The sequence below is a fragment of the Solea solea genome, chromosome 18 (genome assembly GCF_958295425.1).
Source record: "Solea solea chromosome 18, fSolSol10.1, whole genome shotgun sequence".
Taxonomy (NCBI): domain Eukaryota; kingdom Metazoa; phylum Chordata; class Actinopteri; order Pleuronectiformes; family Soleidae; genus Solea; species Solea solea.
In genome coordinates, this window is record NC_081151.1 from 12,396,193 (window position 1) to 12,420,646 (window position 24,454).

At 41.8% G+C, this 24,454-nt stretch overlaps 1 protein-coding gene and 1 long non-coding RNA gene across 2 annotated transcripts in view; both read left to right on the forward strand.

Annotated features, from left to right (window-relative positions):
* The window catches only part of babam2 (BRISC and BRCA1 A complex member 2), an 89,456-nt gene extending 82,714 nt beyond the window's left edge, over window positions 1-6,742 (forward strand). Inside the window, exons 9-12 of the mRNA XM_058615140.1 lie at window positions 4,458-4,528; window positions 4,651-4,733; window positions 4,839-4,992; window positions 6,058-6,742. Of these exons, the coding sequence (XP_058471123.1) occupies window positions 4,458-4,528; window positions 4,651-4,733; window positions 4,839-4,992; window positions 6,058-6,121 (372 nt within the window). The 3' untranslated portion in view covers window positions 6,122-6,742. The remainder of the gene's footprint in view (window positions 1-4,457; window positions 4,529-4,650; window positions 4,734-4,838; window positions 4,993-6,057) is intronic.
* Window positions 6,743-11,229: 4,487 nt separating this feature from the next.
* LOC131444625 (uncharacterized) lies at window positions 11,230-15,023 on the forward strand. The gene is made up of 4 exons (XR_009233748.1): window positions 11,230-11,393; window positions 14,061-14,196; window positions 14,692-14,768; window positions 14,943-15,023. It is a non-coding gene; the product is annotated as an uncharacterized LOC131444625 (long non-coding RNA).
* The last annotated feature ends 9,431 nt before the right edge of the window (window positions 15,024-24,454 follow it).

Sequence of the window (24,454 nt, forward strand, 5' to 3'; positions counted from 1 at the left end):
TCAGCCAATGTGGATTGAGTGTGATACTTGTTGGCATACAGGTCATCAAGTGATGATTAAAAAAAAAGAGAGAGAGAGAATGTAGCAGTTGTATGACAGGTTACTCTCCTGCACATGCATCGACTTCCATCCACCACTTCCCAACGCTTCACTTACATGTATTATGTATGAAGTGTTAAACAAACACATTTCATTTTTCAGGAAGCTGTAAAATTAAGATCATTCTTGATAGCTATTGTAAAAAGGGATTTCAGCCCTTTTAAACCATTTCCATAATTTAGAGAACATTTCTTTTCAAAATCACATCACCATTGTTGCCTTTGTACGTGCCTTTCAACAATAGAAAGAAAAAAAAAAGAACTCTCTAAAAGTGTTGCTTTTAGATACCAACGCTCCACGTTTGTCAAATGGGAGTTAAAAGGTGACCTAGGTCTGCATAATTAATTGCTAAATAATCGAAATTGCAATATGACAAATGTAATATCCAAATCAAAAGGCACTACAATTATTTAAGTAAGATTTAAAAGAACATGTGCCAAAAAAGCACTATAATAAAATCCTGTTGGTCCAAAAATGTTGTTTTTGCGTGTGTTGTAACATGAACTATTTTTTTCTTTTTATAAAAATGGCATTTAAACGATCACTCATATACTATTTTGAATAGTATCGCTTTATCTATAAAAAAAATAATGGCAATATGATGTTTTTCTCGTATCGCTTAGTTCTAGGTAAAGAGTAGGGATATTGCAAAGTTGAGAGTGTTGCTCAAGTTTTTTCGAATTCATGAAAAAAAAGTGTCTTTATACTCCAACCAGCTGTGTGCCTGTAATGCTTTTATTTTGTAAAGCACTTTGGTCAACTGTGGGTTGTTGTAAAGGGCTATAGAAATAAAGTACATTACATTACATCGAGTCAGGCAAAGTCTAACACAAAACAAACACATGTACTGTCGTGACAAAAAGAGAGGAAGAAGAAAGAAAAAGTCACATGGGTAGAAAGACACATGGACAGACACACTGGCAGGTAAATGGATGGACAGACAGACACAAGGCTATAGTTCTATTGATAAAGTGTAATAATTGTAATAGAAAATTGGTCATTACATTCTGTATTCCATGTTTCCAAATGTGTTTTTAAAAGTTATGGTTTCATTTGTTTCTTGTTTGATTGAAAGGTTCTCTTCAGGTTCAGGTTCTCATGAGACACGGGTCTTTTTTAAATCTTTTCAAATGAATTGATGAATAGATGTCAGGCGAGTCACTCTTTATATTTATGAAAGCTGGGGGTGGTGTGAACGAATGCGTATGTGACAGCTCGAGAGGAGAGATTTCTTAATCACAGCAGCAGGAAGCCCTCTCAGCTCTATTGCATCACAGCCTTCGCAGACACTTACATCAACACAATAAATGGGTACATGGGCAAGCGAGGGAGGGAGTAATGGGTATGGACAGGTTTGAATACCTGCAGAGCAACATCACCTGTCTTGCATCACTCAGACCTCCAGGCAGCCAATAGGAGGCCTTGGTTTTTGAGACACAGGGACAGAGACGGGGGCGGGAAAGCCTTGCCCAGTATGGGTGTGAAGGTTCAGTCATCCACACTTCCCTTGAAGCAGGAACACACACTGTCAGCGTAACTCAATAAACAGCGTATTGAATATGTGGCCTTGTTGATTTTCAGGACAATAAACTGCCATTGCCGCTGTTCAGTGTCAACCTAACTCAACAGGAGGCTGAGTCATAGTGTGTGTGTCTGTGCTGAGCAGCTCGTACAGAGACACACCACTGTGTGAATCAATGATTATCACTTTATTTTTTGTAACCACGAGCATGCAGTAGCAGGGGAAAAACCCAAATACTATCTTCAGCTCTATCTGTGGCTCTGGTCAGACTTACTATTAAAGTCTGAGGGCGGCTTCACGCTGGATGTGTGTGCTGTGCGTGACTGCAGCAGCAGTGATCTGCCGTGTCACACCCAGCTCTGTAGTTCACACTGGTTGCATGTCTATGTTTGCCTTTGTAAATCCTAACAATACCCTGTTTTAGTGCTCTTGTGTCACTAAATACCAGGACTCTTCATGATGAAGCTGCACGTCAATGCTGCAGATCAGCTCAGGGAAATTAAACAGTGGAGTTCTTTTGCTTTGAAACTGTAACAGGATGTTGTGATTTACGACGGATATGGAAACTGAAACGGCGCTCTCTGTTCTTTGCTGTGAGAAACACAGTTTGGGTGAAATTAGGCAAACACAAAAGAGCCGCAACAGCCCAGTCAAGTGTGCCTGAGTGGCAGCTTTAATCGCACGCATTAAACGCACGCTCTCTCTTTTAGTGAAAACTTACCTGCCAGTGGGGACGCAAGTTAACTGAAGACTCCGCTAACAAAATCTACACCTGCTGAACCCTAACCCTGATTTATTCTCTATTTACTTTGGTGCAGGAAAGGGGGCAGTTCATAAAAGAGAAAGCCTTTCTTACTGTAAGATGAAGCAGCAGACATATTATAGTCTAAACAGGTGTAGTTAGTGCTGACAATACTTGTGAACCTCATTCAAAACTGGCAAAAGTCGACAGACTTTTTGCTGGCAGGTGTTGTTTAATAATCAGCCCTGAGCTTAGGGCACAGAGCCCCATTGTAAGGGCTGAACAGCCAATCACCATCGTGGTTGACTGGCTTACTGCAGGCTGTCTCACCTGCCCACGATACTCAGCAGTCAAGCAATCCCCGAGCTTCTTAAGATAATCATTAATCACACCTGCCTTAAGACACCGAAGACAGTGGGGGAGGGTGGATTTTGAATGTCTCCACCTGTCGAATTTCCCTCTCGCCGTGTTTTTCAGGTGATCTTGAAAACGTGTTGCCTCATAGCGAGTATTTCAGCATGGGATTGTTGTTGGAAATGATGGGATACGGCCATTGCTGACGAGTAGCACTCGCTCTGGGCTGTTAACGTCAGTGTAGACACTACAAAGACGTAGAGATGTCCGACCTTAAATAAAACACAACACTGCTCTTCCTCCTTCCTGTTGTCATGCACAAGGTCACCAAACATTCATGTAGCTTCAAGCACTTTAGCAAAAAAATTAAGCAAGGCCATGTAAAACTGTAGAAATACTTATCTTTGATAGAGACTTTTTAGATAGGGTTTAACCCGCCTATCGCCCTATGAGCAGCTGAGATTGGCACAGCACCCCCGCGACTCTCCGGTGGAGGATAAAGCGGTAGATGATGGATGGATGGATGGATTTTTAAGATAAGTGTATTTGGCTGTCAAGCGGTGAGCTACAACTTTGCACTTTTGTGGCATTTAAATTTTCTTGTACAAAGATTGCACATCATACTGCTTTTTATGCTCTGGTTTTAAAGTGAAAGCCACCATGAAAAAACTTCTTAACCAGGAAGACTTTCAGCATACTGTGCACAGTAGCGAGGGTGGCCATTTCCATAGCACCAAAAAGGAGGAAACACTACTGCACTACAATAGCATTTTGTCCATGATAACGATGGTAGGATGATACAGTGATTCTGAGATACTCCGTTCATTGCAAGACTATTTCATTTATGATATATCATGATATAATGCATAACAGAACAGTATTTGTAGTTATTCACAACAAAATATCTGTTTCAGAAAGTCAGTCTTAACTCTTTGCACTCATAGCCATAAATTGGCAAAAAAGCAGAACACTTCTGGACTGAGTGCAAATTAAAACAAGACTGTAGCCAACACATTGACGCCTTGTTTACATTTTTAACCTTTAATAGATTATATCAAACATGTTTGATCAACACCACGTTCACATTCCAACAAACTCGGTGAAAATATGGCTGATTTTAAGTCTATCAAGAACGATATGAAGAATATGAATAAGACTGGAAACTCCATAGACAAAATCTGTGTTTTTATCTTTGGGGACATGGGAGTTCCTGACCTCCTGCTGCCTTGATTGGTAAGTTTGTGTCACTGATGTAAATTGGAACAACACATTTCAAATGCAGAAGTCCCAAAAAAAACATTTGAAATCACTGATGGAGGCAGCAGTGGATCGACATCTCCCGCGTGCTGATCTTCTGTATGAGCTTTAGTGCAGTCAGCTTAGAAAACAACACAAAGTGCAGTTTGCAGTTGTTATTATCCTTTTATATGGTTTGTGTTAACAATGCATGTTGTAACACATTTGCTTGCAAGCTAAGGCACATAATACTGTATGTTTTCTGGGTGACAAACAAACAGTACTCTGAACTCATGGGTGTCTTATGAGGCTTGCATTTACACTGCAAACCCAGTTGTAGGTGTGTTTTGATTATACAATAGTCTGACCTGAAATAAAAAAACATTTTATGCAATTATTTGCATTTTTGAACCTCTTTATCTCAGTTTCAGATCTCCTTATCTCCTCTTTGTACATGTTTATTTGTCTTTGTATGCACTAACCTTTCCAATTTGTTCCCTCTAGGTGCAGTATGTTATCCAAGGTTATCACAAGAGGAGAGAGTATATCGCTGCCTTCCTCAGCCACTTTGGAATGTGAGTGGACATGTTCAGTGGCCATTCATTTGTCACTAGTGCCTCTTTTTACTTTTTTGTTTTGTGAAAATGAGACACAATGACACTTTGCTGCAATGATTGTGCATGTGTGTGTTTTGCAGGGGGGTGGTGGAGTACGATGCAGAGGGTTTCACTAAGCTTACCCTTCTGCTCATGTGGAAGGACTTTTGCTTCCTAGTGCATGGTAAGAAAATGACAAAAAACCCCGTCGTACATTCACACCATAGTCTATGTCTCAATCTAACCGGATCCCACCTGACACTGTTCCTTGTTCCTCTGCTCCTGGTAGTGGATCTGCCGCTGTACTTCCCCAGAGACCAGCCCACACTCACTTTCCAGTCTGTGTATCACTTCACCAGCAGTGGCCAGCTATACTCTCAAGTGCAGAAGTCTTATCCCTATAGCCCACGCTGGGACGGCAACGAGATGGCTAAGAGGGCAAAGTAAGTAGTATCTGCAGCATTGAACTTCAAAGTTGTGCCATTTAATCTGTCTAACGGCGCTTGTCCATTATACAGTTCTAGCTCGGCTCGACTTGACGTCCAATCATTGCTGAACTGTAGATCAGATCAAAAAAAATCCTGAAAACCAACATTTAACAAGGACATTTCTAAAATCTCAATATTTAACGGAGGATTCTGGTGCATGTAGCGACAGCACTGCCGAGAGCCAGCGATCGTGAGCCAAATCACAACCCGTTCAGCCGCGTTTCAGGTTCAGTGACCGTGTCAGACGGAGTCTGCGCTCCGGTGAACTAATCTTTTTAATGGACTGATTCTGATTCAGTTACACCAAAAACAACGTCACAGCAGTGAGCACACGGCCTCATGCCAGATGCACTTCAGCAAATATGAACCACACTTTCATTTGGACCGTTCACACCTGTCATTAAAATGCATCCTGTGACCACATATGATCACATCTGGCTTCCCCGCCCTTTATTCAAATACACACTTGATATCATGACTCTACTGTCAGTGTGTTTGTGTAGAGTAAAAGACAAGATTAGCTCTACTCACACTGCTGGACCATGAAATGAATTGCAAGTATTTGAAAAACAAATGTGTGTTAATCACAAACGCGATGATCAGATCAGTGTTAATATTCTGGCATTGGCTGCAAATAATTTAGCATAGTATAAAAAAAACTGCCACAGATCAGAGGATGTCAGCTCAGGGGGCAATTTCTAATCCTTCCTGAGGACACAGTGTGTTATCGCAGCTCAGGAATGTGCACCACACGAGTCCTCACACCACCTTAGAATGGGCTGTTCGTGATCCGATCCAAGGATGCATTCAGGACAGATTGGGAGTGTTCAGACCTGTACTTAGCACAACAAGGGTTGTTAATACCAGGTCTGACAGGCACTGGAAATGGGCCTGACCTTGTGAGTTTGTCCGATGCTTTGAAGCAGTGTAAACAATGATTGTCACATTGGGATATTTAATTTTCTGCCCACCACCAACACCACCACCCACACCACCCCTCTCTCTTTGTCTCCCACCCAGGGCGTACTTCAAGAGCTTCATCCCTCAGTTCCAAGAGGGAGCCTTTGCCAGCGGGAAGCTGTAGTGCTCTCTAGCTTAATGACGTACCTGGAGAGTTGCCTGTGGGAGTGTGTGTCTGTTGTGAGTGTGTGTGTGTAACTGTATGCGCGTATGCACAGTCAAAGAGTAGAGTGAGAGCGACAGTGTGCTTATTTGCGCACAGACTCTGAATTCCATGTTTTTTGGCCTTGAAGTTATTACCTCTTCAGTCAGTCCCTTCACTTTTTTTATTGTACTTGTAGAGTGAAGCCACTTAGCTGGAGAAGTCTAGTCTTTCAGTCACCGCACTGGCTGCACCAATTTCTGAATATCACCATTGCTATAGAGCACTAAAAAAAAAGGCCTTTATTTTGAAAACTGACAGGAACTTAATTTGACGTGCAGCCTACTGCACAGTATCTCTGTTGGACAGCGTTGTTTTATTGTTTTCTTATTGTGTGCCAGTGATGCTGGCTTGAAACAGTCAAATGACAAAAGGGCACTAAGCTGTGAACAGATATTTGTTTGCACTTCACGTAAACAATATGTAAACTAGTTCAACGAGGATATGGTCTCCAACTTGTAAACATCTTTTAGAAATTCATTTGGCGCGTTTTCTTCCATGTTGAACTGTACATTCATATAATAAATACTTGTGAGAGTGTAATATGTGCAAGAGAACCTGAACGTAGTTCCTGGCTAGCAGGCAAAAGTTGATATTTAAACTTTAAATTTGAAAGCCATGGCTTTTGTGCACATGGACAAATTCGACAGGAGAAGTATGTCGTTTTTTTTTCACCATTTTCTTTTCAGTCATTCATTCATTTTCTACGGTTTTATCCTCTAGAGCCAATTCCGACTAGGGTAGACAAACAATCATTCACTCTCGTAGTCACACCTACCGTGTGTCCATGTAACCTCTGCATGCTTTTGGACTGTGGGGGGAGAAACCAGGGGAGAACCCACACACACACACACACATGCCTACTCCATACGGACAGACCCTCAGTTGGACCAGGTCTGCTGTGTTCACACCAGACAGGTGTGAACACTATTTATTTGCATTTGTGGAATCTCTTGTGGAAACGTCTTCAGAGTGGGTCCACCATCCGGAACCAGACACAACTTGGTGAGTTTCAGTGTTTACTTTGGGAGCTCCGTATGGATGAGAACCACTTCCAGTGATACGTTGGATGTCCCGATTTTCCCGCGACGCAGAGGGCAACAGTGCTAGCCGCTACCCCACTATGTGGACCTTACTTTCTTCAGTTTCAAGTTGCATTTTTATGCTAAAAATCAAGTTCCTGCTCACATGTGTGCACATGTGCCAGAATGCCTTAATGTGGCGTTGACGTCAGTCGGCGGATGGCGCTTTGTGAAGGATTCAGATAAGTGTGACGTGCAGCCACAGCACAGAGAGGCAGGGTATGTGTGTACATGGGTGTACTTGCCCATGCATGGATGTGCACTAGCATGTGCTTGAACAAGGCTGAGTGTGTGTGTGTGTGTGTGTGTGCTTGTTTTCATCATTAAATATTAGGGTCATAGTTAGGGGTTCTTCTCGCCCTCAGGCGCAGCTCTTTGCTATTTTTATTGTTGGTAATGCAGCAACTGTCAGGTCTAATTGAGAACTATAGGGTGAATGTATGTGGGGCGTTTAACAGCGTCAAGGCTCTTGATAAAATAATTAAAATACCAAGAATGTTTTTTGTCTCTTTCACTGCCCCGTTCCATGTTTTTTTGCACTAACCTTTAATGACCTGCTTTCCAAACATCTCTGTTGTCACCCGCGGGACGAGCAGGAATGTTGGAGAGGGGAAGAAGTTCAGAGGAGGAGCAGCAGCGTGATGGGAAGCGTCTTTAACAGGCACGAGCAAACGATAGTTTAACTTGACAGTCAAGTCTAGACATAGTTTTTTTGGGATCTTGATGTTTTTTTGTGTTGCTTATAGATTACGATCAGCAATATGCAGTACAAAAATCAAAATATTCCTGCGCCGATATGTCCAATAAGTCTGTCATTGTCCCATTGTATTTTTTTAAGAACAGCAAACTTTTACGCATGTGACTCTAGAACTGTGGTGTAATACTGGGAGGAGATTGGAGAAATTGGGAGTCACAAACAGCTCATTCCTCGACTTAAAGTCATGGGTTCAAATGTGTACAAATATTGTATTGTTTTGAAACAGATTATTGTAAAAAAAAAAAAAGTTATCATTTCACCAGTCAGAAATGGCCAAAGAACTTAAATAACATCCTTTAAAAAAAACAAACACATCATGATTCATTAAATCTACAAGTGTTGCTGTTATTTTGAGGTATGAGTCAAAATGTATTAGGTTAAGATTATAAAATATAAAATACAAATTAAGCAGTGAGGTCAGTTGTAGACACGCCAGATTTCTTGATGAAATAAAGATGTTACGATTGTCCCAGTGAAGCACGAGGCCTCGTAACTCCAGGTCACAATTCCAGGACTCAATCACACCCAAATACTTTGGCTTCACTAACTGCAGTGGACGTGTGAATCGCAACTTGCCAAATCTGAATTGATGATTCCACATTAGTGGAAACATAACATAAAGTAATTGAATCATTACCTTAAAGTGGAGCTTAAATGATCCCACTGAACGCAAAGTATTCAGTCCCGAAGTTGTCCTCTGTCCTTTGACATTGACCCAAGTTGACATAAGCCCTTTAAGAAATGTGTAAATAATTCATTCCAAAGTGTCTTAAACTGTTGCGACACTGAAGTCACATTTAGTTAGCCTCCTCACTCGCACTCAGAAGTATCTGTACCTAAACATGGCTCACCTTTACACGCGTTTTAAGCAACTTAACATGGATTTATCCAGTGTAATGATCCTGTGAAGGTGCTGCTTAAAGGTACCTTTTGAAGATGTGTTTCTCAGCCGGCTGAATCACAGTGCAGAGGTCTGCCAACTCTCCGAGCTAATACTCCAAATCCACTAATCCAGACGTCTTTAGGAGATCTTGACAGCGTTCGGATGGGAATCATTAAAGGCCGGAATAATTAGCTTGGAATCTGTGGATGGGAAATAATTAAACTGATTTTTTTTTTTTAACGGTCTCACACTTTGTTAGGTTTCAGCCACTAACCCTCAATAACTCCAGAGACAAGGGGGGGATGGGGAAGGTTAAAAAAAGAGAAATGAGATGTCTATGTCAGGAGCAGGTGTCCTTAGCGTGAAGGGGGCAGACACACATGCATCTTAGGTTTAGATTAACATTAACTGCTCATGGTGACAACCCTAAAAGCTGCAAGCTTGGAGGCAGTGAGGAGCTGCCAGTCTGGAGAATTGACAAGTGTGTGAAACAGGATCATTCCAAGCTGAGCAACAAGCCCCTATACTTGCGTTAGTGGAGTTAGTTCTCAGCGTCTCTCGCCTTGATGTCGTCGCCAGAAACTTTGGACAAAGTGGACAAAGTTGTGATGGATGGAGGCGACCGGATCATCCGAGCTGTGCATCAGCTTCACCTGATTCTTTTTTTTGTACCCCAACATTTTAAAATGTTCTCCCAGAAAAGACGAGTAAAAGTTGAAAAGTGGGAGGAGACCATGAAAGCATAAACTCCGACTGTGGAGTACTTTTTCCCTCCTGTAAGTACAAATTCAGAGTGACATATGGAGAGTTTCCCTTTTTTCCCCCCCCTCACACACTGTGATCTTCACTGTGTTCACAGGGGTGGACTGTGTGTGTGTGTGTATGCAGCGGCTTGTGAGCCGTGTTGAGGATGATGGAGCTGAGAGGCTTAACTAATTTTGGAAAGAGAGAGCAGGAGGAGGAGGAGGAGAGTGGAGAGGGATTTGGGGGCCTTTTGTTACAGCCTGTTTGATCTGGGAATTTGTAAAAAAAAAAAAAAAAAAAATGGCCCAGAGATGTCGGGAAAATCTGAGAATTACTTCTACTCTCTGTCTTTTTACTTACTTTTTTTCTTTTTTTTTCCATAACAAACTCTAGAAACATGGGAATTCTAATGTGTTCCCATGATCGTTTTGCTTACAGATAATAACTGGATCTAGTTAAACCCTGATTGTTAATTGGTAATTACTCCTCGTGCACTTCGCAGTCAGGGGAGCGTATAACTAAGCCGATCAAGTCAGTCTTTGCTCTGGATCGTGTTGCTTTTCCAGTTTTTTTCTGTGATCAAGGCTTTCTTAATGTCGTAGTGTTGTTGTTGGCTTTTTGACAAGATAAAGGCAGATTTGCTGCCTCTCTCTCTCTGTGTGTGTGTGTGTGTGTGTGTGTGTTCCCTCCTCCTTTCTCCAGGGTGTGATCTAGATAGATATTTGATTTAAACACCTTAACTAAAACACTCCCCACAGGTGTTGTTGGCCTGGTTCAGTGTAATCATCATAAAAGATGAGTCTCAATGTACTTACAGTTCCCCAAACTGTCTTTTCTATGAAGAAAAATTGATAATTCATCGTTTAACAGTTCATTTCCACATAGCTTTGTGTTTTGTTTTGTGTTTTTCTCCACTGATGTCTAGTGTTTGCTCATTGTGTGACTTGTTGAGTTTCTTTGCTCTCTATAATATTGTTAAGGGTTTTTTTTGCCCTTATTATGTACAGTGCCTTGACATAATGTATGTTGTGATTTTGCCCTATCCCAATAAAATTGAATTGAAATGATAGCAAACTGAGAAGAGGACACACAAGTTATGCAGGTAGCTGCTCGTGCTGGAATTGGTCAATGATGCTGAATCTAAAATAGTCTCAGAACCCCTCTGAAGAGCGTCTCAACCACAGAAGAAGATGAGATGAGATGAGATGAGGTGAGATGAGATAAGATAAGATAAGATGACCACTGGGTCACTGGTTTGAATTCCAACAGGTCAAGGTCAGGTCAAGGTCAGCTTTTTATTTTTGGAAAATCTGGCAACCTACTTCATGCAATATCTTGGATTGCAGTAACTGTTGTTGTTGTTTTTTTACATATATATCAGTTACATTACACCATAAATAGTCATTTAGTAGAACAGCAATAAGTATAAGTATAGTTATGTTCAATTAATCATCCAGTGTTTTCTTGCTTAATTTACTTGATTTATGGCTTTTGTTATATATGAATGTGTGTCTTACTCCCATCCTCTCATCGCCCAGTTTCCTCCCTCTCTATTTTCCCTTCCCTCCTTCCCTCCTTCCCTCCACCAGCGACCTGAGGAGCTGTCAGTCTGGATCGCAGCGCTGTCAGTTCAGCCTGTCAGACCGGGAGACGCGTACTAAACAGCCGTGGACACTGATAGACCTGTCAGGTGTGATGACAGCCATGCGTGAAGACATGCGCAGACAGGTACATGTAACGTGACAAAACTCTTTTATCCCTCCATCACCACGACCACCTCTCCCTATCACTGCTAACCAACCCGCGTCCAAAAAAAAAATAATACGTATCTAAGCATCAGAAGTAGTTGGAAGAGCGTACACGGGATGAGTTTCCTGACGAGTTGAGGGAGAGTTTTCTTTTTGAAACTGAAGTGATGTGATTCAGCCACGGGACGAAGTAAGACTCATCTTAACCATCACAACTAAATGCCTAACCTTAACCCTTAACCTTTATTATAAATAAACTTATAACGTAATAACGTAACGTAATAGACGTCATTATATGTGACATTAGTGTAGTACCTGGTGCCACTGATTGGTCAGAGAGTGTCGTCACTGGAAGAGTCGTGAGCTTGACGTCTGTAGATCAGTTAAAAATATGTCAAAACCCCGAAAAAACATGCGTTCATCTCCAACATTTAGCAAGGAATTTTCGAAAATCTCAATCTTTAAAAGAGGAGTCTGGTCATTTAGTGACAGCGCTGCTGAAAGCCGGCGATCGTGAGGCCAAGCTGCATGTTTCTGAACTTCTGCCACGTGCGACAGGATGCGAGCAAAAACAGACACGCGATGAAGTTTGGTGACGCTTGCCGCTGCTTCCATTTTGCTCATTTCTAAACACACTCTATACTGGGATTAAACCTGATAGAGAGTATTGGTGGCGTTGCCGGTGATCGGCCCTCCTCTCCTGGACTCCTCAGGACTCAGCTGCTTCACAACATCTGTGCGGCTGTCAACTGTTGACCTCTGTCTGCTCCTTTGGCCCAATGGGTCGTGCAAAAATGTGCTGTGGGTGAAAATACGAAGAAGGAGCCGCACACACCGGGGCTGTTGCAACAAATGAGAAAGAAGCAAATGACAAGTGAGGGTGGGAGGAGGAGGAGGAGGAGGAGGAGGAGGAGGAGGAGGAAAAAAGGCAGAGAGCAACACGATGGTGGTAGTATGAGGGTGGGGGGGGATGGCTCGTGCCGAGTGACACAAACCCCCCTTGGCAGCCTAATTAAATTTTCCACTATTCCACACTCACATGAAGCCTCCATCGAGCTGGAAGGAATGGACGCACTGGAGGAGTTGACCCCAGGAAGAAGATCCCCCACTGCCGCAGCCTCCATCCTTCACATTCTTCCACACAATTCCACATTTCTCTTTGATTATTGACCACATTTGTTCTCTTTTTTTCACATGACATGTTAGACTCTCAAATTATACATGACTTACCCATATTTGTTCTTCCATGAAGATGTTTTAAAGGCATTTATACTGCCGTTATACACCGTTTGATGGTGTTGCATGGAATCATGGGAACTGTTGTCCAGAGAGAGCTTTGGCAGGAGAACACGCGGCAAGTGGCCATGAGCCAAATAAAATGAAAAAAACAGACAAGGTGCATTATAGCTGTACAGTAGTATACAAATATGGTTGCACACTTTCTATATGTGGGCTACACGGTGGTGTAGTGGTTAGCACTCTCGCCTTGCAGCGAGAAGACCCGGGTTCGAGCCCCGGTTGGAACAAGGGCCTTTCTGCATGGAGTTTGCATGTTCTCCCCGTGTGTGCGTGGGTTCTCTCCGGGTACTCCGGCTTCCTCCCACAGTCCAAAAACATGCAATGTGGGGATAGGTAAATTGGACACTCCAAATTGACCATAGGAGTGAGTGTGAGAGTGAATGGTTGTTTGTCTCTATCTGTGTGTGGCCCTGCGATGGACTGGCGAACTGTCCAGGGTGTACCCCGCCTATCGCCCGATGTAGCTGAGATTGGCACAGCACCCCCCGCGACCCTCTGGTTGAGGATAAAGCGCCGACACATGACGTCATTAAAAGGAAAACCTTGAATATAAATCTGATTATTTTTGGGGGGGTTTGGAATAATACACAACTCCTTATATGGACATCCAGGGGGTGTGTATATAGGTCACATATTCAGGCTTTAAAAAATGCATTTTTTTTTTCTTATGTGTTGAGTCGATGTTATGATTCATTTGATATCGCATTTTTAGTAGCGATATAAAGTATCAATGTTGTGCAGAAGTCACAAAATAGACTGTTTTTCTTTTTCTTTTTGTTCATACAAATGAGCCAAGTGAACTTTGAACTGTGGCTTATTTCCATATTTCACAGATTCAGTCTGATTTTAAACATTTTGAGTACTTTTTGCTCAGGTGGTGTGTATATATAGTTTTTTCATCAGATAGGTTGTGCTGAAAAAAAGGATATAAGAGACTCTATATTGCACATTCTTATGTTTAAACATAGTAATGGAGAAATGCAGCTGAAATGCTCTGTGTTCTAAGGGTTAAGAAAATAAAAAAAATAAAAAAGATCAACAGCAACTAAAGGAAATAAAAAAAAGACTCATGAAAGTGGTCTGTATAGAACCATCTGGTTTCTCTCTACTCACAATGTCCACGTCTGTTACAGAACACAGTCTGTCATTTTCCCAATGGTTAAATGATGAGCGAAATTACTGAGAAGCAGAGTAAATATTTCATTTCCTCAAAGACGACCTGATTTTTCTTTGTCATTATGACCAAACTGGTGGTAATAAGTGAACTTGGTGTAGTTTTTTTTGTTTTGTTTTTGTAGTATTATTTGTCTGATCTGGGCACAAGTCAAAACATCTTATCCTCCCACAGAAATTGAGGTTGTGAAAGTGCAAACTGGAAATCAGAGCACCAACATGGCACCACAGAGTGATTGGCAGTGACACAAACATGTGAAAGTGCAGGAACTTCTCTCCAAGAACTGAAAGGTTTTCTGCATTCAGTCAAGGTACGTGAAGGAGATTCACATTGGGCTGTTTTGAAGAGTCACACGGTTAATTAAATTCAGACTTTTACTTTGAAGAGGTGGTGTGGACACTGATCGGCCAGGTATGATCAGAGAGTTCTTGAACGTTAGTGTGAACTGTGATGTAAAATCACTGATTTTCTTTATGTACTTTGGTCTTTATGTACTTAATTAACTAAGCAAAGACATTTGTGAGATATTGCAGATATAAGTGGCCTTGTTGTTAGTCTTGTTTTAGTACTTCATACAACCACATTAAAATATCTCTTTACATTAAACCAGTAGAAGCAATAGTAGTAGTAGTATGAGTAATACAGTATTTTAAATCCAGGAAGACGTGTCTGTCGCGTTTTACAGTAATGGCATGACTCAACTTCCAGTTTCGAAACACTTTTGGACCCATCGAAAAACACTTTAATCGCTTCCCAGGAAAACTCTTATGGTGAACAGGAAGTGAATGGATGTTTGTGTTTCCAGGCCTCTGGGGAAAAGGTAGCTCAACAAAAAAACAAAAAAAGATGTGAAAGTCAAACATCAACACCTCCAAAGCAAAGGTAAGATGATGTCACTCTGCCGCCTACACCTTCCCTTTGACAGGTTCTGGGAAGTGGACTGAAACTCAAACAAACCATGAACTCAAAAAATCTCACATGTGATGTTTTAAAGGTGATTTTATTTCTTTTTCTTATTTTTTCTTTTTTTTTTTTATGTTTGCCCCTGAATGTCAGATCAGCTTGGTTCAGAGAGGAGGGTGATGGCTCTTCGGGGTCAACCACCAGCAGGAAAAACTCAGTTCCTCAACCAAAACCCATTAACATTCCAAGCTGCACAGCCCTCAGCCTGCTCTCAGACCAGCATACTCATAAATTACGGCTGGCAACCTTGTTGACGGAGTGAGATAAACTTGTCCATTGTACGTGCACTCTGGCCGCACAGAGCCGTGTCTCCGAAAACACTATATACAACGAAGAAAACAACACTCAGACGGACCAAAACAAAATCATTTGCAGCACAGATATGAAGCACATTTTTGTCACACGGCCAGCATTTTCCTTTCCTTGGTTTCCTTATTATCGTGCAGGGGACTTTTGTGTTCTTCCACTGAAAACAAGCAGTCCAGTAAAAAGTGGAAGGAACGCCGGGGTCCTGTTTGTTTGTGAGCTGCAGGTGGCTGTGTGGACTGCTCCACGCCTGCTCAGAAGTCCCCCCCCCAGCTTCTCGCTTTTCTCTCCTCTCAGACCGTGTTTTTTTTTTTTGTTCACTTCTTCTTCCACCACATGCTCCAACATTTCCCCTTCTCTCTCTCTCTCTCTGCTGTTTTTGCGCAAGCAGCGTTCCATTCTTCTTTGTCTTGAGCTACAGCGTGTCGGTGACGCACTTCCTTCCATTGTATCAGGAACTGATGCCTTAAAGCTTGTGAAGTTACTGTCAAGCCGCTCGGGCTTGTTGATTGGAAGGCACCGTGTGCTTACGACAGGTTTGTGTGTGTGTGTGTGTGTGTGTGTGTGTGTGTCCACATATGGCTCCTAGTCCGTAAATTACTGAATAAAATAACCTTTTTTTTTTTTAATCTCTTTATTTTAATCTCCTTTGACAAATGGCATTTTAGATTCTCCAGCTGCTGGACATACACAGACACACATTTCTGCTGAAGCTGAAGGGTTTTATTAATACTTATCAATACAATAGCGTATCGAAAAGTCATGACATCACATGAAACGATATCGAAAAGATGATGTTTTTTCATACTGTACATTAGAATTTCAAAAAAAAAAAGAAAGAAAATAATGCTTAAATAATGACATGTAGTCAGCACTGACTTTGCTGTGTGCACACCCTACACTCTACCAATGCTGGAAACCAGCCTGAGACACAGAATGTTTTTGTCCTTTTACAAAGTGCTCTCTTTGCCCACTCCAAATTCCACACAGAAAATCAGCAGTTTTACATCACACAGTGGTTGTAAACCCTCCTGCTATCTCCATCCAATAAGTTCAACTGTGTTTTTTGTGACTTGACCAGCACCTCCCGTGTCCCGGGCCGTGGGTTTAAATTAAACGTAGGTTTGCAGTTGGAATAGGCTGTGTAACGGCGTAATAAAGTAGTAAACATATCCTTATAATATCATAGACACTGTTGTAGTTTTTCCCTCTATCCACACCGTCATCAGTAAGGACGAGCGTCCACGTCTGTATGTGCACGGCGATGTCAGCTCATACGATGTGTCAATACATTATTCAAACACACTTCAAAAACCTGAACTATGCCTTTTTAACCATAACGAGTGCAAATCTCTGTCAGTGTTGGAGCCGCAAGGCTGCGCGGAGAAATCTGCAGTTACATAAGGAGCGGCACAAACACAAGGTTGTAAATGTTTCTGCCTTCACTTGCAACTGCCTGACTATTTATCTTAAAAGTCAGTGCATTTTGGGGACGCCAGATGGTTCAGTTGGTAGAGCCCAAGGGCCCATTGCAGAAACCCGGATTCCACCCGTGGTCCTTTGCTGCGTGTCTTCCCCCGTTTCACGCTTCACTGTTTTATCCATTAAAAGGCAAAAAGCCCAAAAGATATATATATATATATATATGTTTGTTTTTTTTAAAAGTCGCTAAATTTAGCATAATGAGTCTAAAGTTTCAAGCGCTTCTTCCATCATGATGCCTGGAGAGTAAAAAAAATGCAGCACGACATCGAACTGACTCACATGATGCTGACGAATGAGGAACTGGTACCAATTTAGTATCATTAAACACCCATTCCGAATCAGCAGCAAACAAGCAAGACAACGTCACACTTTTTCCATTGTGATAGTACCTGGTGCTTAGTCTGGTGTATTTAGTCTGGTGACAACACTGCCCAACGCATCACAGCCCGTTCAGCCGTAATCTCAGTGCTCCGGTCGTGCAGGAAGTAGTCAACGACTTTGTGAACACATCTCAGTTCCACCGAAAACCGAGTAGTGCTAGAATGTTTTCTCCATAATTATTTAATCAGATGATTCTGCCAACAAACTCCACTCCTGCTCTTATTTTACTGTGAGCTGTTGGCAAACAATTCATGTTAAGGAATAGATTTATGCGTATTAGTTTCAAAGGGGATCCAGCTTCATATCTGGCCCTCATGTGTGGGCAGGTTTCAGGTTGCAGCACTTGAGCCCTGCAGGAAAGTGAGCAGTTCTCTCAATCACCACCTTCTCTTTTAACCACGTCGACTGTTATTCAAATGAGCAGAACCTCTTAGCATAATCAATATGCTGCGGCAACACGACATATTTAGCAAACCAGCTCGGTGATTAAAATAAACCTCCCTTCTTCTCTTCTCCTTTGTGGAAAAAATCAATCGGTCTCCCACCTTAAGTGCTTGAATACTTACAAGGAAAATGTGCATATTGGCATCACTGATGACATTTAAGGGATAACATTGTTACTGCTATTGTATGTGGGAAAAAAAATGTGTCTTTATTTTGGATTTTCAATGACGCTACATCCAGCAACCAGATTTTTTATGCGAGAATAATGACTGGAAAATGGAGGGAGAGCTAACCGGCCTCCATCCAAAGGAAAGAAAATAATTAAAGGACCAGTATGTAGGATTTAGTGGCACCGGATGAAATTTTGTGTTGCAATGAACATGGACACAATTTAAATATTGTATTCAATTTCTGGTGGTTGACCCCTCCCTAATTTCTACGCACTAGCCCTTTAAAGTTCACTATTTGGAAATTGACAACTTGTGGCTAAGCTAACCAGCTAGTGACTTTCATACTAAACACACAGATATATGAGTGGAATGATGATATTAACATAATTCACACTTTTGGTCAATACTTACGTTTCTAAACTTTTTAATATTAGTAATTTTTAAGTCTGAGGCCACACACTTTGCCATCTATCGGACTTGAATGGGACCAAAAATGAGAAAATGTCAAGCAGCTGTTTTTTTTTCATACCTGAATGTTAATGGCCTTATTGGAGGATATGCAGCCAATAAAGTCATATTCTTCTCTCAACAATCCCACACTCAAGAGGTCAAGAAAGATCACATTATGCCTCTGCACTGTTGTGCCTGACTGCTTTACAGGAGTCACCAAGGCAACCGGTAAATGAAATCAGTGAAGGATGGTTACTTTAATTCTACTGGAGCTGTCTGCCAGTCTGGTATCCAACCTCTTTTTATAGCCATGTTTCTGCACAAAGGGGGGGCGTCCTGATTAAACTGCTGATTCGATTTCTTTTAAAGAGGTCCAATTTGCACAATACACTGGGACAAGAGAGCGAGTGTTTTCCACTGCATTTTCACACCAACCTAAGTCATATGGTATGGATTACATTGAGTTGGTGACAATGACACAAGGGTTTGTGTTGATCAGTGGTGGATAGACCCAGTTTCTTGTACCCTGAAGTGATTCTGCCAGTAATTTAAAGCAGAATTATGCAGTATTTTTTTACCTTAATTTAACAGCTTCAGAGTCACTGTGACGGTTAAATTTCTTAATGTGAGGAGACTGGGGACCGTTTCCACTCCCCCTACTGTCTGTTAGCGGAAAACCAGCCTTGCAAGATCAGGGTTCACTAATCCAGAGGCCCCAGAATCAGGAGGTCTCGTGAAATCTCGGGTCTCACGAGAAACACAAATTGCTTCACGGCACTACACGCACCTAAGCCGGGTACTGGCTATAAGATGAAGACAGCGATAGCGTTATTTTAGATGTTCATCATGGCAGAGCCGGTGGGAAAAGAAGCAGAGAAAACCGTTGTTGGAGGAAGTGAGGAAGAGGAAACGACTGTCTCACCGAGCGAGGGGCCCCACACGAGTAAATGGACCGGCTTTTTTCAAATGGCGAGATTTGAAGAACACAGAAGCTCTACTGAAAACAAACGTTTACAGTGGTGTTGTGAAGATATGTACTCCAAAACTGTAGGGGGCGCTTCGTAGAGAACAGGTGAAAAAGCGACCAGACTTGCAAAATTCTGCTTTAATATAGTAATAATACTTTATTAGTGGAGTTGAGTATTTTAGTGTAGCATTTGTAATTTCCTTGAGTTTTAAGTAATTCTCCTTACATTGTTACTTTCATAATATTAATTTGGTAGACTTAGGTGTATTTCCTCTGTCAGTGTTCTTATATGATCAGTGTACAAAACCAGTCAACGGGTGGGTCCAATAAGAGTCACTTGATATAAACGTAAGGTGACTGTGTTAACAGGCCACGAGCACAACGATAAATCCTCCTGGTCTGTCGCTCATGCCTCCCCCTCTTTCTCCTCTTCCCTCCGTCGTCAGCACTTTGGTGCCTACGTGCGTCCTGCTGCAGGCAGCGCTTGAGCTGCGAGATTAGCCGCGCTATTATCCAGGTTAAGGTATTACAACGAGACAGCGGAGTGACACTGCAAGGGAGGAAGACAGGAGGACAAGGGCAAAACACAGAAATGTCAGCGCTCTAACACATGATGCAGTAATAATGAATTCATGTAGTCATTATTAATAACAGGAGCTTCAGTCCAATGAAATTGCAATTTTGTGAGAGTCTCCTTTAAATGAAATGCTTACAAACACAGCTAGTTTGTCTAAACTACTGCATGCAATTGTGGGACTATTTCTTTTGATTTTGGTGCGACGTAGGTAAATTTAAATAAATAAATTGGTCCTTTATCAGTACCGCAGGGGAAATTCCTTTTCTGCATTTAACCCATCCTCTACTAGAAACCTTCCTAGGACTGGGAGCAGCGGACAGCCACTGAGCAGTGCCCCCCGGGGAGCAATTTTTTTGACCTCGTAGGGACTCAAACAAGCAACCCTCCAGTTACAAGCCAAGTTCCTTTTCCACTTGGCCACAAGCAAGATTATGGCCTATACTATGATGTATGGCCCCAAGAACCTCTCTGCCACTGAAATGTATGCATTACACCAGACAAAGCAAGTGTTGTTGAGGCCCCTGATGTGTTAGATAGATAGATAGATAGATAGATAGATAGATAGATAGATAGATAGATAGATTGTGATTGACCAAAGCTTAATGTGTAATGTAGGATCATAAAACACAATCAAAAACACACTATTAAAAAAATATCATATTCAACGCCTTTTGTCTTTGTGTGTTGTTTTTTTTCACATTTGAGCGGAATGGACCTTTATCAGGGACTGCAACAGAAAAATACATTTTCTTACAATATAATAGGTTTGGCATTTTGTGCAGAATGAGCATTTAAGTTTGAACTAACCATTTCTATTTTCTATTCTAGTTTAACTACATTTTACAATGAAATTCAACAAAATTCAACAAAATTCCTAGTAATTATATTTAAAAATAAGAACTGACCATGAACTAATAAGGGAGGGCAAACTTCAGAGACTACTTCACTTTGAAACACAATAATGAATGAAGTTCATTCAAACTAAGGTTAACACATTTCTATGAAAATGTGCTGTGCTTTTTATATTAATATAGAGTCTTTTTTCCTGTTGTTGTTTGTCCAACCATCTTTGTTTATCAGTGTAGTGTGTACTCTAAAATGAGCTAAACATTAGTAAAGTTTAAGTGACAGTTTAAATGCAATAAGATTTAATTCTCTAACATGAGGGTGGATGGAATTCCACTTCTGAATGCTGACTGAGCAGATGCTGACCAGATGTTGTCTATTTTACCTTGGAAACCCTTTTATTCCATGACTGCCACTCCTGGGGTAAAGCAGACAATGACAATGCCCAGGTACTGAACATGGGCTACAGGTTTGATGCTTTCATTGTTCATTGAGGTCATGATGTGAAATACATACAGGCCGTCTTATTAATGAGTTAGCCACAGGATTTGCCCCCTGCAGGCGGCATTAGTGCCAGCGTCCCTCTTGCGTCACGCTCACCTGTATCACAGCCGGGTTTAAGCCTCTTTCTTAGAGTCTGTCGGTGAACATAATACCTGCACTGACACCGGGCTGGAGGAGATGTTCTACACATGCGACACATGCAGCTGACTCCTTATGATGTGTGATGGAGGGACAGCAACAACACAACATGCACTGACCCACAGCCTGACCTGCCTGACCACTGCACCACAGCAGGGTTTTGTCCATGAATGTGACACTCACAATGACTGGATGCAAACATAGACTACTGTATATATAAAGGCCCTGGTATACTTCCGTGCACATGCCTCCCAGTGCGTCCCGAAGTGCGCGTTGCATATCGTGGAGCCTGGTATCGTGGGTGTCAGTCGGTTCGAGGGTCGCCAGGTCGAGACTTGGATGATTATCCTTGGCGACTACTTCTTCTGTTGTGGAAATCTTTTTTTCTGCTTGGTGAGTGAGGCATAATACTTCACCTACCTACCGGTGGGGGCAGAAATTCAGTTTGTGCATGCGTTATCCACGCGCACCCAACACGCTCTTTGCGCACAGTTCCAAAATCTGAACCTTTTAGTTGAGATTATTGTACATAAGTTTTTTTTTTTTTTAATAACATGCAGTAATTCATTTACCAAACATTATTTGACCACCAATTAAATTTGATTGATTGGTTTGGGATTTGGCCCACGATCGCCGGCTTTCAGCGATGCTGTGTTAAATGAACCAGACTCCTCTATTAAGATTTTACAAATTTCCATGCTAAATTTTGGAGATTAAAGCATGTTTTCAGGATTTTTAAGAGTTTTTAACTGATTTACAGTTCAGCATTGTTCAGTTGGACATCATGACACTCTCTGACCAATCAGTGGCCGGCAGTCCTGTTGACGCTCACATAAAAACCACACCAGAGTAGGTACCAAAAACAGTACCAGGTATTATCCCTAATGGAAAAGCAAAAAAAAAAAAAGAGTATAGTCAAGCCGGGTAGTGCTAGAACTGCATAATGGAAAAGCACCATAATTAGAAGTGATAAAACACGACACCAGTGTGATAATCCTCCTTGTCGCCGGTGATTTCCGCGAGTCGCAAATCTTGAGGCTTTAAAATGGGACTTCCTTCTGCAAACATAAGACTAAGCCTATTTCTTATACATGCTCTATGGGAGCAACAGAGTGTGACTGACAGGCGTCACATATTACACTGTTTGTTGTGCATTCCAATTTCTCTGCTTTGATATCTCATTGCACTTGAAGACGAAAATTGGACCCCGACACAGAAACAGAGCCTGTCACAGTGCCATACCTTGCTTTCCCCCCAAATTGACACCAATGGGTGCATCTCAAATTATATTGCTGCATTAATTATAGGACTATGGCAGATTGGATTTCCTCAGGCAGTTTTGAACTGTGTCGCCTAGCAACACCACCGCCGCCGCTCACAAGCTGTGCCGCTGGCATATGATAAACATTAATCGTTAATTAATGTCATTCAAATAAAGATTTATTGAACATCTGTCACCTGTGGGGCAACCAGGAGCTCAGAGCAGCGCTTTAAAGACGCAGCAGCAGATCAGTGACTGGTCAAAGGTCAGAGGGGCCACATGTACCTACAGTGGAACTTAGTCTTCATGGTATTCGGGCCATTGCAACAGTGCAGGGGGAAATAAATGATCTGAGAGAGGGATTTTATTTTTTCTACTTATTGGCAGATAAATCTTTGTTATTTATTTCACTTTTAATTTAATAACTTCTGGCACCCCCCCCCCCCCTCCTGAGGAATTCTGAGAAACTTGTCCAGGTTAATCTCACACAGCTCAGCTTCTCACAGTGATTATCCCGTCAACCCAGGACATTTTTAACAGTAGAATTTTTTCTGAATCTCTCCTGCACTGTGTGTGTCCTTTGTTGTTGTTGTTTCACTGCTTTTGTTTTTTTTGTGCTTCCTTTATCAATAATCCTTGATAAAAAAAAAAAGGTCAATGTCTCAGAGATTCAAAATACCACTAAAGAGTCTTGTTTATTATTAACATTTAAAAGTTACACACAGCTTTAATGTTTGTTTATAACAATTTATAATTCAATTAATTATTGTTATTATTTAAAAGCAGTCTTATGAGTCATTGAGTGAAAAAGGAAAGTGTGATGTAGGGCCACCCAGGTCCCTTTAGCCTGCATGGGGCCCCTGCAGTCCCTTTGAACGCCCCCGTGTGATATGAGCGAGCAAAGGAAGGAACGATGAGTGGTCACCTCAGAAAACCCCACGCCTGTACCTGATTTCCTCTCTACTCCACTTCCCTGTCGTCACTTTGCTGCTGCTGCTGCTGCTGCTGAGAACTTTCTGACAGAGACTCTCTCTCTCTCTCTCTCTGGCTCTGATCTGCGCGGCAAACAGCTTTAGGAGAATCAGCAGAGCCGGTTATGGTGATGGAGATTAAAATAGGAACCGCGGACGATTGGATTACATTTAATGCACCATTTTATATCATAACATGTCACATTCTGGGCGCTGCGCCCTTGTTTGTGAGCTGCGTCCGAATTACAATTAGCCCACATTTCACTGAGACACACACTGCGGTGCACACTCAACAACCACTGAACCACAGTTCTGGATCATGATTTATGTGTTCCTCATCATTTGTGTACACACACACACACACACACACACTGCTCGTGCCCAATCTTCCAATCATTTAGGGCGCTTTTTAACATCGGCAGGAGCAGGCAGACAATGAGTTGTTGGTTTCGAGCCGAGCACAGGTGCAGATGTGGGAAAAATACTTAGACTGGAAACTTTCCAGAGATGAATTGATGCTCTTTTTCTCTCTCAACATAGCCTCGTCCTATTCTGGTCCAGCAGTCCTGACCAGGTTGCAGACCAAAGCCTGGCCCTAATGAAGCAGAACCACATTTCTAGGTTTAAGAACTAAAGTTAGGATAAGAATTTACTTGAGAATTGAGAGATAATAGCTACACTGACTGTTTTCGGGTCAATTAAAGAGACCAAAGCCTGGTCCTCATCAAATAGAACCTCATTTCTGAGGCTCTGGTTGAAAGTGATGTTATTTGTGCTTATTGTTATGGTGAGGCTGCTGTCTAAATTGATGGAAAGCAATGCCGTGACCTGTTCTTGTCATGCTGACCTTGTCAGGACCTCCTGGAAACCAAAACCTGGTCCTAGGGAGGACATTATTTCTGAGGAACTGGTAGAGTTTGAATTGTGGTCAGGACACGGTTAGGGTTAGATATGAAGTAGTTATGGTTAAGGTTAGTGATAAGACTTTGTTTAGTCTGTGCAAATGAATGGAATTCAATGCAGAGACCTAACTGTGCAAATCTATCTCCCTGTGTGTGTGTTCCAGTCATTACTCATGTTGTGGGGACCTAAATCTGTTTACACA